This window comes from Microplitis mediator, chromosome 9, assembly GCF_029852145.1.
Source record: "Microplitis mediator isolate UGA2020A chromosome 9, iyMicMedi2.1, whole genome shotgun sequence".
Taxonomy (NCBI): domain Eukaryota; kingdom Metazoa; phylum Arthropoda; class Insecta; order Hymenoptera; family Braconidae; genus Microplitis; species Microplitis mediator.
The window spans coordinates 2,879,077-2,897,779 of record NC_079977.1 but is presented as its reverse complement, the minus strand read 5'-3'; the positions used below and the strand labels follow the sequence as shown (position 1 = coordinate 2,897,779).

The following is an 18,703-nucleotide window of genomic DNA, read 5'->3' as shown; positions in this document are numbered from 1 at the left end:
GTCAAATAATTTTTTTTTTCTTTTTGAAATAATAATTTTAAACCGAAAAATATTTTTGAAAAATTGCGCTCATAGTTTTTTAAATTTCCTACATGTGCATGTTTTTACTTTTTTTTTTTTTTTCAATGATTTGTTGAAAAAAAATTCAAATTGTCTACTCACTTCAGAATCTGGAAAAGATATTGAAGTTAGCCGACGTCAAAATTTTGTTTTCTTTTTAAAATGATAAATTTTAATAAAAAAATTTTTTTGAAAAATTGCACTTCTAGTTTTTTAAATTTCCTATATGTGGATTTTTTTAGTTTTTTTTTTTTTTTAATTGATCGATTGAAAAAATATTCGAATTTTTAATTGTCTACTAACTTCAGACTCTGGAAAAGATACTGAAGTTAGCCGACGTCTAAGTTTTGTTTTCTTTTTAAAATAATAAATTTAAATAAAAAAAAACTTTTGAGAAATTGCACTTATAGGTTTTTAAATTTTCTACATGTGCATTTTTTTAGTTTTCTCTTTTTTTTTAATTAGAACCTGAAAACTGTTAATTGTCTGCTAACTTCAGGATCAGGAAAAGCGTAAAATATTTATTATTAAAATTACTTACAAAAAAAAAGAGTTTAAAAATTAAAAGTAATGACATATTTTTAAACTGAATAATAAATAAATAAATGAAAAAAATATTGATAGTGATAAAAATTACAAGTAATTATTTTTATTTAAAAAAAAAGTCAATTTCAGATTTGAATGTTTGTATTGAATCACCATGGCAACGAGTGCATGTAGTAAATAACTAGTCTGCGACTTATAACCGGGTATCAAAGTAAAAGTATACAATTGTAGGCATAGTATTGTCTATCATTTGTGTCACTATTGATGTAATTTTGAACAATGTCCCTGTTTCGAACACGAGAATGGTGGAGAACAGAATGCGGTGGCGGTCAGGAAATTTTTGACGGCAAAAATCTTCTGGTCGTGCCGCTGTTTGGTGAGGATAAAAAAGATATTATTGTTGTGTCAAGTCACAGTGGATTTTTGAGATTGTACAGTCCGTCGTCTAAATGGGACGACGAAAATGTCAACCCAACTGGCTATCAATTAACGGATTTGATTATCGAATCGCGAGTCGCGGATTGCATCGTTGATGTCAAAGCTGGGAAATTTGTCTCGTGAGTATTTTTGATGACGGGTATTTTGGAGAATTTTTTTTTAATACTCAGAATTTAAAATCGTTTAGTGTCCACTCAGTCCGAAAAAATGATCCTGTAAGTACGCGCGCGAATTACGATTTTTGAAGATCGCTGATTTTTATCGCATGCGCGCCAAAAGTACAAATAAAAATTATTTTATTACATTTAGTGTCACTTTTTACGATCCAAATATATTTTTCCCGCCATATCGATTATATACGCTACATATATTTGTAGAGTATAAAATTTAAAACTTGTAAAAAATATTTAAATTATTTTATTATCGTGATTTTATTTTAAAATGCCTACAACTTTTTAAATTTTAAATTTATCAGTTTATTCAATTAGACCTTTTTTGCAGGCCATGCAATTCTATAAAAAATCATCGTTTAATTTTTTTATGTAACTTTAAAACTTTACCAGCGCTGAGTGATTTTATAATAATTTTTATAAAAAATAAACTTTCACCCTCCGTAAATAAAAAACTCTATGGCGTACAGATTTAACTCGGGGCTTTTTTGTAGATAATTTACTGCCCCATTCCGCTCTATGATTGATAATTCCACAAGATAATTAATTGATTATAAAATATAACAATAAACGACTAAAAAATTTTTATTTCTCTATTTTTAATCACAAATTTTTTTAAACGACCGACCTTTTAAAATTACGCGCCATAACGAAACCAGGATTTTTTTTGACTTACTGAATTTGAACCGTGACTATAAATAAATATTGCTGCAAAATAGTTGTCTAATACATCCACACATATATACTTATATATATTTAATAAATCAATTCAGTTCTTTTTTTATTATTTGTAATAATTAATAATAATAATAGTAAATACTGAAAGTGTCAATTATGGCTTATTAATTTTCCATCATTTACGAGTCCATAAATATGCATTACATATATTCATAACATATATATTTATATACATAAAAAAAAAAAGTTGATCTCTTTACGAAAATATCATACAAGTGCAGTTACATTAATGTTTTATCGTAATATATAGATAGCACGTGTTCTCAAGTTGATTCTTTACTAATTAGCATAACCTCTCCCTTTACTTATTATTATTATTATTATTATTATTATTATTATTATTATTATTATTATTATTATTATTTTACACTTTTCTGGTAATAAGAGAGAGAGTGAGAGAGAATAAAAAGTAATAAGAGAGAAAGTGAGAGGAAAAGAGTCTTGAGCCGTGTGATGACTCAAGTAACTATTAAATTTAAAATTTTTCAAAGTCTTGCAGTGGCCAGGTGGTTAAGGTATCAAGACTAGGGTGTTTCAGAAAAAACAAATTTTTTTTTGGTATTCAAAAATTGAAAGTATACCTGAAAATAAAAATTTTGGTGCCAATCCGAGCTCTTAATAATAATATTAAGGTTTGCCTCAATCCATTTTTCTATTTTCCATTAAAATAACATGAGAAAAAAATTTATTTTTTTTTAGAATTTTCTAGCTTACAGACCACTCAACGGATTTTTATGCGCAATGAAACTTTGTGTAGAAAATTGAACGCTCTACAAAAAAAGTCTCTTATCATTTTTCGATAAATCCCACTATTCAAAAGTTATTTAAGCTTCAAGTCAAATTTATAGTAAATTTTGAGATCTTTTCACTTTTCCGGCGAAACTATCAGTCTTATTACAAAATGTCATAGAATCTTTTTTGTAGGTAATTTTATTCCTTATAAATTATTACGAATAAAATTTTTCGAAATTCCGCATTGTTTTCAATTTATTTTCATTTCAATGTCAAGCTCTTAAAATTAATCAGAAATCTATTTTTTTAAGAGCTTGACATTGAAATGGAAATAACTTGAAAGCAACGCAGAATTTCGAAAAATTTTTTCTGTAATAATTTGTAAGGAATAAAATTATCTACAAAAAGTTTCTATGATATTTTTTGATAAGACTGATAGTTTCGCCGGAAAAATAAAAAAATCTCAAAATTTACTATAAATTTGACTTGAAGCTTAAATAACTTTTGAACAGTGGGATTTATCAAAAAATAATAAGAGACTTTTTTTGTACAGCGTTCAATTTCCTACAAAAAAATTTGTTATGCATAAAAATCAGTTGATTGGTTTATGAGCTGTAAAATTCTAAAAAAAAAAAATTTTTTTTCCCGTGTTATTTAAATGGAAAATAGAAAAATGGATTGAGGCAAACCTTAATATCATTATTAAGAGCTCGGAATGCTACCAAAATTTTTATTTTCAGTTATACTTTCAATTTTTGAATACCATAAAAAAAAAATTGTTTTTAATTAAAAAAAAAAATACAAACTTATTTTATAACTTTTTGTTCTTCTGATTTTTTATAATTCAGACGTCAGAAAATTTTAAACTTGGAATATCTCAGTAACTATTCAATTTATAAAAAATATATAAGATACCTTTTTTGTAGAGAATTTAATAAGCTACAAAAAAGGTTCCTTTGCACTTTTTTGTTAACTTAATATTTACAGAGGTATGTGCAAAAAACCAGTTACAATTATTGTTAATTCTGATGCTTTCGATATTCATATCTTATCCCCCAGCAAACTCACATATATGATACAAGTATAATATATATAGTAAATATGTTAAGTTTAAGTCTCTACTTGCTCTCTACACTGGATCGTTTCACGTCATCTTAAACCGATCGTAATCACTTGGCTGTTACAGGGGTTCTCAGGATCTACGATTGGGTATTCTGACACCCAGCAAGCTTCTCGTATATGCAGTTACTTTTAGTCCAGGATCAACCGAGCATGGTTCGTCGAACTTGGATCTTCTTTTTATTTTTATATTTATTTATCTCATTCTTTATTCACTATATATATAATAATCAAAGTATACTCGCTACTAACTGTCTTATGACGTACGATACGATAGTGTACCTATCCGTGTCTTGCTCCGATAAATGGACCCGCGTTATTTTTTCCTTATCGCTATCACTAATTCAAATTTTCCCTCGTTATTCAAAGTCACACTTAATTCAAATAAGTGAATAATTTAATTTAATTTAATTATTTTTCATAAATTCTACGAGTATTAAATTTGAAAATCATATATTCATATTCTCTCTTATTCGTTTCTTGTTATCTTTGGAGACTTAATGAAGTATGACAGGCAGAATAAAATAAATTAAATGAAGAAGTCAAAAAAAAAATATATAAAAATATGAGAGAGATAAATGAATAGAGACAAGACATCGAATAAATTCTTCAATGATTTTATTTGGAATTTAAGAGACGTTCCACACCTTTTACTACATTCGATATTAGCTATACATTTTTATTTTAACATATATATATATATATATATATATATATATATATATATAAATATCAATACAAGTTCATGGTTATATATTATTATTATCGTCATTATATAGAATTAAAGTTAAGAGAATTTTTATTTTATCCAATATATATATATATATATATATATATATATATATGTTGCTACTAGTTATGAATTTTAACGACTTGGGAATGTGACTATTGATATTAAAATCCATATTGAATTATTTCAATTAAGACAGTAAATAATTCAATTAATTTCTAATTTTTTTGAATTTAATAAAATTAAATTTGAAAAAAAAAAACTTATAGTCAAATAATATAATAATTAAAATAAAGACAAATATATATAAATATATGAAGAGTAGCAGAAAAATCTATTTATGTATATATATAAATTTTTTTTTGATTTATTAATTACAGCTTAAAATTTTTTTTTTTAAATTACACGGAGAAAAAAAAAAGTAATTTTTCCTATGTTGGCATAGTAACTATTATTTTGTGGACATAGGAATTTTTCTGTTGTAATTGTAGGGAAATTCCCTATGGAAATATAGGAAAAAATACTATATTGCATAGAAACTTTTCCTATATAATACATAGGAAAATTTGCTATGTTTACATAGTAAAAGTTACTGTGTCAACATAGGAAACATTTTTACGTCAGCATAGGAATTATTCCTATGTTACCATAGTAATTTTTTCTCTGTAGCATTGGAATTTTTCCTATGTCGAACATAGGAAATTTTACTATGTTAATATAGGAGTAATTCCTGTGCCACTATGTTAACACAGTAAATTTTCCTAAGTTGCATAGTAAATTTCCCTATGATACATAGTAAATTTTCCTATGTTGCATAGTAAATATCCTTATGATACGTAGTAAATTTCCCTCTGTTGCATAGTAAATTTTCCTATGGTAACACAGTAAATTTTCCTATGTTGCACAGTAAATTTTCATATGTTAACACAGTAAATTTTCCTATATTGCATAGTCAATTTTTCTATGTTGCATAGTAAATTTTCGCATGTTAATACAGTAAATTTTCCTATGTTGCATAGTAAATATCCTTATGATACGTAGTAAATTTCCCTCTGTTGCATAGTAAATTTTCCTATGGTAACACAGTAAATTTTCCTATGTTGCACAGTAAATTTTCATATGTTAACACAGTAAATTTTCCTATGTTGAATAGTCAATTTTTCTATGTTGCATAGTAAATTTTCGCATGTTAATACAGTAAATTTTCCTATGTTGCATAGTAAATATCCTTATGATACGTAGTAAATTTCCCTCTGTTGCATAGTAAATTTTCCTATGGTAACACAGTAAATTTTCCTATGTTGCACAGTAAATTTTCATATGTTAACACAGTAAATTTTCCTATGTTGCATAGTCAATTTTTCTATGTTGCATAGTAAATTTTCGCATGTTAACACAGTAAATTTTCCTCTGTTGCATAGTAAACTTTTCTATGTTAACACAGTAAATTTTCCTATGTTGCATAGTAAATTTTCCTATGTTAACACAGTAAATTTTCCTCTATTGCATAGTAAATTTTCCTATGTTGCATAGTAAGTGTCCCTATGTTACATGGTATGTTCCTATATTCACATAGGGAACTTTGCTATGTCAACATCGGAAAAATTCCTATGATAGCATAGTAAAAATTTCTATGCGAACATAGGAAAAATTACTATGCAACATAAGAAAATTACCTATTTTTTTTTCTCCATGTACTATACAATGCATGAGTAATTTTCAAAGATCTCATTTAGGAAAAATGTATAAAATCTGAATAATATTAAAAATTAAATTTCAAAGCTGAGAGATCCATGAAATAAAAAAAAATCTCAAGATTACAAAGAGAAAGAGCAAAAAACAATGACAATATTCATTGAAAAACTTGAAAGTTTTATCCATCGGAATGTAGAATAAGAAGAATTAAGTATATACATATATATATGCTGGTAGTTTGCTGATTGGATATGCGCTTCTCATTACGTTAATTGGCCATCGGGTTTTGCCGCAGCAGGTATCTTAAAAAGCAAATAAGGCAAAGCCGGTAAGAAAGGGCCATTGAATTTAAAAGTTAATAATATGATAATGGACGAATGAGGAGCAAAAGCGGATCCGCTTATGAAGACAGACGAGAAAATCTATTAATGATCGGGGATAGAAAGGGTTGCAATTATTACTATCCGCCGAATGTGAATAATGACAGGGAACCGAATGCTAATTCTCTCAAGACGGAGCTCGTCATATATATATATATTTGATTATAGTTCTGTCTGTTAAACAGCAGCAGTATTTGCTTATATATATTCAGATATCGGATTAATTCCCATTTAATGTGCAGTGATTGGAGCATCTACTGCAAAAAGCGAAGGTATAGATAATAAATAACTGTTTTTGTTATTTTTTTTAGGCGACCGGTGTATCCTGGAAGTAGTTTATGAGCATGAATTACCCCGTTTTCCGGCATCGTTGATAGCTGGACCTTTTGGCGGTGCTCGAGGCCGGGATTTCTTCTGCGTTCAGTGTCTTGATGGCACGATGCTTTTCTATGAACAGGAAATACACACATTTCATCAAGTTTTAAAAGACCGTTTGCTACCAGAGCAAGTTGCATATGTACCGAGGAATGACGTTTTTATCACGTCGAGTCCTGGATGGCTGCTTGAATGTTACAGGTTCAATTTATTCATTATTCTCAGTAATGTTATTGTTAAAACAAAGCGGTTTCTTTAATTATTATAAATTATAGAGACTGCCGGTTTAATTTTGTGCAAAAAAAAGTAAAAAGTTGTTTATTTATCGGGTTACCCCTACTACGTACGAAAATTGATTTTTTGAATTTCGAGATTGTCCAATTTTTGAACCCTCCTCCCGTGGTATTTTAATTCGAAATTTATGTACTAGAAATTAATTGTATTAATTTTAAAGTAATTATCCGGTTGTCTATTTGACAATGATAGGAGTTTGTACCAAAGCATTATTATTATGCCCGGGTAAAAATATTTGGCCGAAATCATAGAATTTTATTCAAAGAAGCCTGAATTTGGTTGAAATCTCGCTGAAGCCGTATAATTTTATTAGAAAAGGTTGAAAGTTGGCAGAAAACGCGCCAAAAATTTAAAGTTCTTAATAAACAGGCCGAAAAAGATAAATTTGACCGAAATTTCTCTGAAAAACCGTAGAATTTCATTGAAAAAGTCGAAAGTTGGTCGAAAACACGCCGAAATTTTGATATTCTTAATAAACAGACCGAAATTTCGCCGAAAAAGATAAATTTGACCGGAATCTCTCTGAAAAACCGTAGAATTTGATTGAAAAAGTCGAAAGTTAGCCGAAAACGCGCCGAAATTTTATTGTTCTTAATAAACAGGCCGAAAATTCGCCAAAAACCATAATTTTGGCCGAAATTATTCCGAAATTATAGAATTTTAGTCAAAGAAGCCATAATTTGGTCGAAATCTCACTGAAGTCGTAGAATTTCATTAAAAAAGGTCGAAAGTTGGCAGAAAAGTCGCTGAAATTTTAAAGTTCTTCATAAACAGGCCGAAAATTCGCCGAAAAGGATAAATTTGACCGAAATCTCTCTGAAAAACCGTAGAATTTTATTGGAAAAGTCGAAAGTTGGCCGAAATCATGCCGAAATTTTGTTATTTTTAGTAAACAGGCCGAAAATTTATCGAAAAAGATAAATTTGGCCAAAATCATTCCGAAATCATAGAATTTTATTCACAGCCCATACGAAAAAAATATATATCCGGATATATCCGGGCCAATCTGCATATATGAGACATACATTTTTATTTATGTCGTTTATATGCAGATTGGCCCGGATATATCCGGATATATGTTTTTTTCGTATGGGAGAGGCCTGAATTTGGTCGAAATCTCGCCTTAGCCGTAGAATTTTATATGAAAAGGCCGAAAACACTTCGAAATTTCGTTATTCTTAATAAGACCGAAAATTGGCCGATAAATTGAATCAGTTTTTTTCAGGTTTGACTATCAGGTATTTTTCAGCCTTGTGTTCACTACCTGGGCCTTTTTCGGTTGAGAAAAAAATTTTATTGTTATTTTGGCTTGAAATTTTTTTACCCGGGTAACTATTATTGTCAAATGTAAGATTATTACTATTATGATTGTAATTTTCCGAGTTAATAGAACAGTAAAGAGAATTAAATAGCAAAAGAGATAAAAGTGCAAATTTAAATTGGGTCGCCGAACGTCTAGGCGCCGGCGTCGAGACCAAGAGATCATGATGAGAGTAGAATATAAACTCTGAACTGAGTCTTTTGTGTATTTTAGCACACTATTGTATATCTATATCGATGCACTCGTGGCATCCAGTTGATATAAAAGAGGATGCATAATATTTTATTTTTAACCATTTTATCGTTGTTCTGCACTTGGGAAAAATAATTAATAGTGTAATGAATATTCCATTTTTTTTATTAATTCGAAAACAAACTTTGAATTATTCGTCCATCCCTCTTCAAGTATATATATTTATGTTTATTCAAATAAAATACTACATTATTATCTTAACCATATAAATATTTTCTAGCCACGTCTATAAAAAATAATAATAAATATTTGCTTGTAAGTATAAACATAAATAATTTATTCCAAGCACACTTAAAGTCATTTGAAATAGTCGAGAGTAGTATTCCCACTGATAATAATGTATGTAGCAATATACATATATATATTTATTAGCAAAAAAACTATACGATGACGAATGTTAACGGAGTATATGTACAAGTAAAATATATATTGTCATTAAAATTGCAAATTTTTTTTTTTAATAATAATAATAATAATAATAATAATAATAATAATAATAATAATAATAATAATAATAATAATAATAATAATAATAATAATAATAATAATTTTAATAATAATAATAATAATGATAATAATAATAATAATAATAATAATAATAATAATAATAATAATAATAATAATAATAATAATAATAATAATAATAAATAATAGTAATAATAATAGTAATAATAATAGTAATAATAATAATAATAATAATAATAATAATAATAATAATAATAATAATAATAATAATAATAATAATAATAATAATAATAATAATAATAATAATAATAATAATAATAATGAAGTTTTAAAAAATTTAAGGTATCAAAATATCGCGGAATTTGGTAGACTTGAAGAAGAGCGAAAAAATCGTATGGAAATAAATGGAAAAGCCAGCAGTGATAATGGAGATAATGATAACAGCATAAAGTGGCTTGAACCTGACTGGACTTATAATCTCGGGGAAGCAATACTGGGTATCCAAACAGTGACGTTAAGTAGCTTTGAGGTCGGAATTATCGTCCTCGGTGAGAGAAATCTCTACTGCTTCCGTGACAATTGTACGAGTGTTAAATATGCTAAGAAACTTGATTACAGTCCTGTGTGTTTCCACGCTTATGTAATTGGTACAAATACTATTATTATTTATTTGAATATATACTAGGGATTTATGCAGACCATAAATTTTATTTTTATCACTTATTTATTTATACTAATATATACTTCCGTAATTTATATTTATATCTATGTAGTTAATTTTTATTATTTTAAGAGCCAGACGGCAAACTGATGGTTCTTGTCGTCGCCGACACGGACACCCTGCTGGTTTACGAGGGCGCAACACTAAAGTGGTCCGCGCAATTGCCTTTCACACCTGTCGCAATTGTACGCGCGCATTTTCAGGTTAAATTACTTATATATATTATATATAAAATATACGAGTTTTATTATTTTATTTACGCCATTTATTTTCACCATCACAGAAAAAAATAAAAATATCGTCTGCAATATCGAGGCAGGGGGGGGGTTAGACCTGAGAAAAAAATTCCTCCATTTTTTTTCCACAGTGTCGGGTGTAAAATTTTTGCTGACCCATATTTCCCTAGATTTATTTTGTGTCTTAAAATATTGAAAAATTTCCCCACTTTTTTTTCCAAAAAGTGTCAGGTGCAAAATTTTCGTTGGCCCATACTGCCCCAGATTTTTTTTGTGTCTTGAAATATTAAAAAATTTCCCCATTTTTTTTTCCAAAAAGTGTCGGGTGCAAAATTTTTGCTGACCCATATTTCCCCAGATTTAATTTAAGTGTCGGGTACAAAATTTTTGTTGGCCCATATTGCCCCTGATTTATTTTGTGTCTTAAAATATTAAAAAATTTCCCCACTTTTTTTTCCAAAAAGTGTCGGGTGTAAAATTTTTGCTGACCCATATTTCCCCAGATTTATTTTGAGTTTTAAAATATAAAAAAATTTCCCCACTTTTTTTTCCAAAAAGTATCGGGTACAAAATTTTTGTTGGCCCACATTGCCCCATATTTAATTTGTGTCCTAAAATATAAAGAAAAAAATTCTAGAAGACCACTTTGCCCCTTTTCACTAGATTTGAAATTTTTAATGCCGCTTTTAATTTAAATATTTTATTATCATTATGGAGTCACATAAAAATAATTATCAATAATAATATTAATCAAATGACCTTTGAAAGCATAATAATAACAGTGATAAAAATTTATATCATATAGAATTTGTTATCAAGTTTCCGTGTCCTCTATAGAAAAAAAAAATGTTTCTATAAATAAAATTACTATCACAAATCATTGACAATTTCCCTTTGAAAGAGTTTCAAAAAAAAAAAGTTATAGATATAATAAAATATATATTTTTACGAGTAAAAAATAAAAAGGAATATTACCAAAGCGAATGATTTATTCATATAGACGATCTATAAAAGTGAGATGGAGATTATTAAATTGATTAACCGAGGCTGTGTATACTTGATTTGATTTCGTCTCAATTAATTAAACAAAACCTGATCGTGCGGACCAAATGCCAGAAGGATGACGTGTTGCGATCATAAAAGGCGAAATGTCGTCTCGATAATCGTATACATTTTTATTTAAATATCTATACACATATATATAAAGTGATATTTAGAATAGCTCAGTTTTAGACGGTTTCTAGTTGATAAGAAAACATTTCTTTCAATAGAACAAGATTTTCCAATTACTAAATTTATAAAACACTTTTTACAAACCACCCGAGTCGAAATTTGAAGCATACTTTGAACCTAAATGAGCATTGGAGACCTACAGTAGACTATTTAAGGGGTTATATCCACTTGCGAGGCAGAAGAAACGCGTTTTTTTTTGTGAATTTTTTCAAAGAGGCATTTTATTTTATACATTAATGGAAAAAATGTATTTAAACAGAATTTAATGTACTTTAACAATCAGCGGTTTATTTAAAAAAATATTGGATCCCCTAGCTCCTGTAGATGATCTGCGGAGAGACCTCCAAAAAAAGGTGCTTGGTGGTGAGCAAGATATCTCTGGTCCAAATTATCTGAAAACCAAAAACCAAAAATATTTAGTTTTGTAGTAAATAAATACAGGTAATGATCGAAGGTCTAGTCAAAATTTTGATTTTTGACAAAATGGCGGCTGTTCAAAAAAAAAATTCAGTTTTTCATGAAAATTTTTCACTTCAAAGTGGCTTAAAAAATCGAAATTATTGTCCAAAACCTTTCATTAAGTCATAATCATTGTAAAAGCTTGAAATGGACCTACTTAGACTTACAAAGGCATGAATTATACCTACAAAGACATAAGGTACCCGCGGGTGATAAGGCCTAAGTGATAGAAATAATATTTAAATAATCGCCTCCGCTAAAGGCTACTCTAGTAGAAGGGTCTTGCATAGAGATGTTACGACAAGTTTATAGAATCCTGATACCACACGGGAAAAAATTTTTTGTGACTACAAGATAAGATAACTTACGGTAACAAAATTCTGCCTTAATATACGGATAACGAAGCATTCGTTGGGATTACAATGTTTTTGTAATGCTAACAAATTCTTCGTTGGGCCAAGCAATGGTTTGTAACTGTAACAAAACTGAGTGATGAGCGTACACGACTCAATCAGGTTCCGCACAGTAATCAGTGTGGTGCTGCACCACAATCGAGCATTTTTTTCCGGCACCGTACTGAGTCGGGTGCAGAACAGTAACCAGTCGGGTTCCAATCTTTCCGTGAATTTTTTACCAGCCTTAGATTTTTTTAAATCGACCCTCTGTTAGTCCCAGGCTGCCTGAGGACCCAATCTACCCTTGTGTGTCATAAGCCTAAGGAGAGATGAATGGATCACTTGCATCAATTCTCCAGTAGTTCGCGAATTTAACAATTTAACCTTTTTGTAGTTTTCCTTGCGTTTTTCCTTCTGTCAAGTCTACTTACGTTCGTTTCGCAATTTATGTCTACGCAGGTCTAATTCCCGCCTCCATAAGTCTGTAGGTTCGATTCAAGCCTTTGTAAGTCTAAGTAGGTCCATTTCAAGCTTTTACAACGATTACGTCCCAAAAAGTCTAATGTAGGTTTTCAATATTTCTTTAGATTCAAAGTATGCCTTAGATTTCGACGCGCATCTAATGAAATTTTTTATTTTCCATTAAAGTGACAAAATTTCCATTTGCTGACATATTTTTATTGCTCTAGAATAAATAAATTGTTATATTAATTAAACAAATCGGAAATCCCGACAATCAACCCAGAAATTTGAATTTCCCGCCTAAGTTTTCAATTTTAAACTCATTTAAAATGACAAATAAAAAAGGATAACAATAATTACAGCATTTAGAAGGAGTACTTGTTATTCTTTCTGAAGAAGGACGGATAGAAGCCTGCTACCTTGGCGCCGAACCGTCTCTGTTTGTCGCACCGCCTCTTCATTCCCGGGGATTCGATTCAAAAGCCGCGCAAAAAGAACTAATGGAATTAAGAAAACTTTCTAAAAAAGCTAGCTCAGGTACATGATACATTCGCGCAATCTCAAATAATATTTTGCACACCTCAGACGGGGTGTGCACTAGTCCCGCTTGAAATTTTTCATGACATGCTAAGTATCTTTTGATCAGATAACATGACAAAGGCAGTAATGGAATCGGAGATAACAATAAAGTCCACAATAGACGTAACTAAAGATCCGCAGCTCAATACAGACGGAGAAATAAAAGATTACTCGTCAATGGTCACGTCACCCAGTTGCAAAATAAATATCGAGTTGTCATCATACACGATTATTAAAGACGTCGAAGTGAATCTTCAAGTAGTCAAGCCTTTGCTAGTAAATGAAGACTTTTATTCATTTCCTAGCTTACGTAAGTATCTTTCACACAATAATAATAATTATTATTATTATTGAAGCTGTGGTTGTTATCATAACAGGCGATCGTCAACAGATTTCCGTAACCGTTAATATAAACGGCAGAGAAACAGTACTGTCATCGGATTTACGACTTACGGCATCTTACGAAACTGACAAAGGCGATTTGCGAGTAATTGAAAAAATAATTCAATTGCCTTTGAGAATGTTCGTCCGAATTTGTCCGCCAGAAAACGCGACAACTTTTTCTGCGACTTTTAAATCATCGAATCCACTTCTTAATTTCAGTCAACTTTTTCCAGGTACTGTTTGAATTTAAATTAAATTTTTTTTAAATTATAAACTAATATTTGAAGTTCACAGGCATAAGAATGCCCAAAATTTTTTAAAATGACTTTTATAAATATTATTAATTTTCAAATAATAAAAGTTAATATCAATTTCTCTAAATTCACTCCCAAAGAGTCTAAAAAAATTTAATAATTACTAATTACACATTAGTCTATTAATTAGATGTAATTAAAAATCGCAGGTGAGGTTTTTTAAAAAAAATGGCGCCTAGGTTCAAATAAAAATAGTAGATGGCACCCGAGTGCACGAAAAAATAAGAATGGCGCGAAATTTCCGTAGAAAATAATGAAATTGACAACCAAAAAAATAAAAATCCTCACCAAAATTTTAAAAATCACTCTTATCAATATTATCAACATTCAAATAATAAAAGTTAAAATCAATTTCTCTAAATTCACTCCCAAAGAGTCTAAAAAAAATTTAATAATTATTAATTACGCTTTAGTTTATTAATTAGACGTAATTAAAAATCGCAGGTGAAGCTTTTAAGAAAAAATGGCGTCGGAGTTTAGATAAAAATAAAAGATGGCGCCCTAGTGCACTAAAAATGAAAATGGCGCGAATTTTCCGTAGAAAATAATGAAATTAACAACTAAAAAAATAAAAATCCTCACCAAAATTTAAAAAATCACTTTTATAAATATTATTAACATTCAAATAATAAAAGTTGTCATCAATTTCTTTAAATTCACTCCCAGAGAATCTAAAAAAAATTTAGTAATTATTAATTACGCTTTAGTTTATTAATTAGACGTAATTAAAAATAGCAGGTGACGTTTATAAAGAAAAATGGCGCCTGAGTTTCGATAAAAATAGTAGATGGCGCCCGAGTGCACTAAAAAATAAAAATGGTACGAATTTTCCGTAGAAAATAATGAAATTAACAACTAAAAAAATAAAAATCCTTACCAACATTTAAAAAATCACTCTTATCAATATTATTAAAATTTAAATAATAAAAGTTGTTATCAATTTCTCTAAATTCACTCCCAAAGAGTCTAAAAAAAATTTAATAATTATTAATTACGCTTTGGCTTATTAATTAGACGACATTAAAAACAGCAGGTGAGGCTTTTAAAGAAAAATGGCGCCTGACTTTAGCTAAAAATAAAAGATGGCGCCGATTTTCCGTAAAAAATAAGAAATTAGCAACCAAAAATAAAAATCCTCAGCTACTAATAAAATAAATTATTTAACAGAATTATTAGTCGACTATTCACAGCGACAGTCATCATCTTCGACTTCAAATGCCCTGGGGTTACGTCACATTAATTCAGGACGAGTTGTAACAATAGTATTAGGCACAAATACAAACCGATACCGCGTGCAATCAAACGATGCGCTCTCGATGACCCTGATAATCCAGCAGCTGTTGAGCAGACTGTCTTCCCGACTTAACCCCAATCCGACTCCGGGAAATATTGTCGCGTCCATCAGTCAGAATAATTTGCAGCTGGTCCAGGGGCACATTGAGTCCCACTTTGTAGCTCGTCAACAAGTTCACCAGATCTCGGTACTATTAATTTTTTTATTACCCTCATTCTCTCCTCACTCTGCTTCCCATCTGCTGTTTCGCCATTCGATATTCTTTCATATTCTTTCATCCAACCAACCTCTCCAATATATAATAATAATATAGATTATAATCTATCAATCAGAGTGAGATTGCATTGCTGACAACTCAGCTGAGGAATATAGAGAAGCGAATACTCCAGAGCATGCGGGAAAGAAACTCGCGATCCTTAACGTCAACTGGTCTTTCAATTCTCTTAGAATCGACTTATCAATTGATGTTTACGCAATTTAATCAACTTGAATCAGCACAAATGGTAATTTTATTTAACATTATTATTATTTTAATTGCAACTCTCATATATATCAAATCGATTACCAGGAACTTCATCGAGCTGCACATGAACTGTACGGTAGTCTGAGATTAGTCCTTTTGCTCTCGCGGACAAATATCACAGACGATGATAAGTACGGATTACTTGAAGCTGCAATCGGCTTTGAACCACAGCCACGTGACAGTATTGTACGTTAATTTCATATATATAAATTTTAACCGCAGTAAAAAAATTCATTAAGATAAAATTTGTTGCATAATGCAGGATATCTATGATAATTTATAGTAATTGAAATAAAATGACTTTTGTGGTCATCATTAGCATATAAGTATGATATGGATGTGAATAATTGATTAGTAATGTGTATATATATGTATTATAAACATAAATATATGGATGGTTGGTTTTTATGTTCGTTAAGGATTGGGAGGAAATAGCGGAGGTGACATTGGCGGCGCTTTTGCGCGGAACTTCAAGAAAATCTGAGCATGAGTCATCGGTGAGACAAGTCAGCTGGAACGAATTCAAAACAACGAGGGATTTAGCTAAACTTAAGAAACGATTTATCCACGCTGTTGATCGGCTTAGCAAACCGTCTGATGACAATAGTGTACTTCAAGAAGACGAATAATTTTATTTTTCTGTACCATATATAAATAAAAACAAATGTTTAGCTACACGGAAAGAATTTTCGTATGAATATTGCTATGTTATTTATTCTAAAAATTACTTTAAATCGAGTAATCTTGGACCATCACGACTTTTTACTTTCGGATTACGAAATTTTACTCTTTCAGTGAGTAAAAATCAATCAGATTAATTTTTACTCACAATTACGAGTAAAAATTACACCTAGCGGCTGTCTGAATAAATTCTCTCTAATTCAATTTTTATTCGTAGGTTATGATAAAAAGTTGATGATTCAATTTATAAAATTTGTATTGAATTACAATAAAAATTACAATTAATAGGCTGAAATTTTCATAAAAAATCTAAAAATCATCTAATCGCTTTAGAATATGACTTAAAATAAATATTTTGAAAAAGAATAAAAAAAAAATTACTCTTATTGTGTTGAAAAAGAAAAGATACAAATTTTTTTTTAATTTTAAAATAAATATTAAGTTGTAGAGAGATACAGAGATCGTCTTTTTTTCCAAGCCTACGTTTGTGTGCGTAACATGTAAGTTGTCGCGAGCAAAATAAAAGACATTTAATTGAAGCCGATATTAACCGAAGATTAACGAAGACTACTGAAATATTACTCTGCAGTTTAGAGTAAAAATTACTCCCATAGATAAGAAAATTTATTCGAGTTATAAGCAGTTTTTCATCAAACAGTTAAGGTTTAAAAGAATGGTATATTGGGGAGTAAAAATTAATCGCATGGAGTAAAAATGAATAGATTAAGATGAAATATTCACAATAATCGATTAAATATAAGACTTTTAAAAAATTACTCAGTAATAGAGTAATACATAGTCAAGCAACGTTAATATTTGAACAATAAATAATAAATTTAAAACAAAAAATACCAATTTTTTGCAGCGGCCCAGGATTACTCAAAATTACAGAGGAATTTTTATCAAAAAATTATTTCCGTGTACAGTCTATAGAAAAATATGGGGTAAGTTGGTCGTCACTAAGCGTCTGAACCTTTCAAAATTTTGACCAAAAATTTTATTTTCTGTTATTTTATTACGAATCGGAAAAAAATTGACTTGGGGTAATGACAAAAATGAAGTTTAGAAAAAATTGTGTCTAATTTTTTATGTAATTTTACTATTGTAGACTACTCGTTATAAGCCTGTTCATGATAATCCTCTTTCCCTAATCAGCAGTTACTGAATCCAAAACAACTTCCCACTTTTTTGAAATTTGTACTAGACAATCCGTTGTAAGCCTCCGTTAAAATTGTCAAAATTACAAACACGAGTAGGAAAAAATTCAAAAATTAGCTGGAAAAATTTACTCTCGGTTTCGCGAAGATTCTATAGAATCTTGTGTATACTATAGTATACAAACACAAAATAAATTGAGACAGCGTCCCGACAAAACTTTAATATGACGTTTTAAAATCCCATTAAATAAAAACGTCTTATAACGGGCAGTTGCAGACAAAATTAAACCCGCGGTAAGAAGACTGAAAATCCAAAAATATTTCCTTACGTCCCCTAGACCCGGAATTCAACAGATCGACTGTATTTTAAATTTGAGTACATGAAAAAAATTACTTTAGATAAAATTAAAAAATTGCCGCTCTTTTCGGGTGACCAACTTACCCCGTATTTTTTAAAAAACTGAATAAATATTTTTCTGAAAAATTACGTCTCATTTTGCCCCACTTTTCCCTATATTTATATACATTTATCACAATTGTTGTGTAAATACTCATTAGTATTTTATTTAAATTTTTATTACCTATAAACTTTTTATTTCAAAACTCATATATTTTTTCAGTGTTTACATGACCTATATAATTAACAGTACATTAACAAAGAAACCTATTCAAAAACACATAAATACTATTAAATTATTTTTCTTAAATAATAATAATAATAATAATAGTTATCGTTATTTCTTATTTTATTGGTTTAAAAAATAAAACGACTACAATAAATCTACTCATGCAGCGGCAATAAACGTGACTACGGGATGAACGACTGCTATAGAAGAATATATATAATGTAATATATGACGATGGATATTGTACTGAGATGAAAGACAAAGGCATTTGCTTATATTAACGTCTGCATATACTTCCACAATATTTACAATTAAAACATGTAA

At 29.3% G+C, this 18,703-nt stretch overlaps 1 protein-coding gene across 3 annotated transcripts; it reads left to right on the top strand.

The window, feature by feature from the left end:
• Positions 1–757: 757 nt before the first annotated feature.
• On the top strand, positions 758–18,247 carry LOC130674729 (protein PTHB1). 3 transcript variants are annotated; one of them, XM_057480144.1, is made up of 12 exons: positions 760–1,163; positions 3,871–3,959; positions 6,920–7,184; positions 9,658–9,962; positions 10,109–10,239; positions 13,184–13,358; positions 13,468–13,710; positions 13,778–14,017; positions 15,266–15,579; positions 15,725–15,895; positions 15,961–16,101; positions 16,335–18,238. In XM_057480144.1, exons 1-12 carry the CDS (start codon positions 886–888, stop codon positions 16,542–16,544), a joined length of 2,562 nt encoding a protein of 853 aa, XP_057336127.1. In that variant the 5' UTR covers positions 760–885; the 3' UTR covers positions 16,545–18,238. The 3 variants fall into 3 exon arrangements, with proteins under 3 accessions (XP_057336128.1, XP_057336127.1, XP_057336129.1); XM_057480145.1 differs by lacking the exon at positions 15,961–16,101 and having other exon boundaries at positions 758–1,163; positions 16,335–18,247; XM_057480146.1 differs by lacking the exon at positions 3,871–3,959 and having other exon boundaries at positions 997–1,163; positions 16,335–18,237.
• Positions 18,248–18,703: the final 456 nt, after the last annotated feature.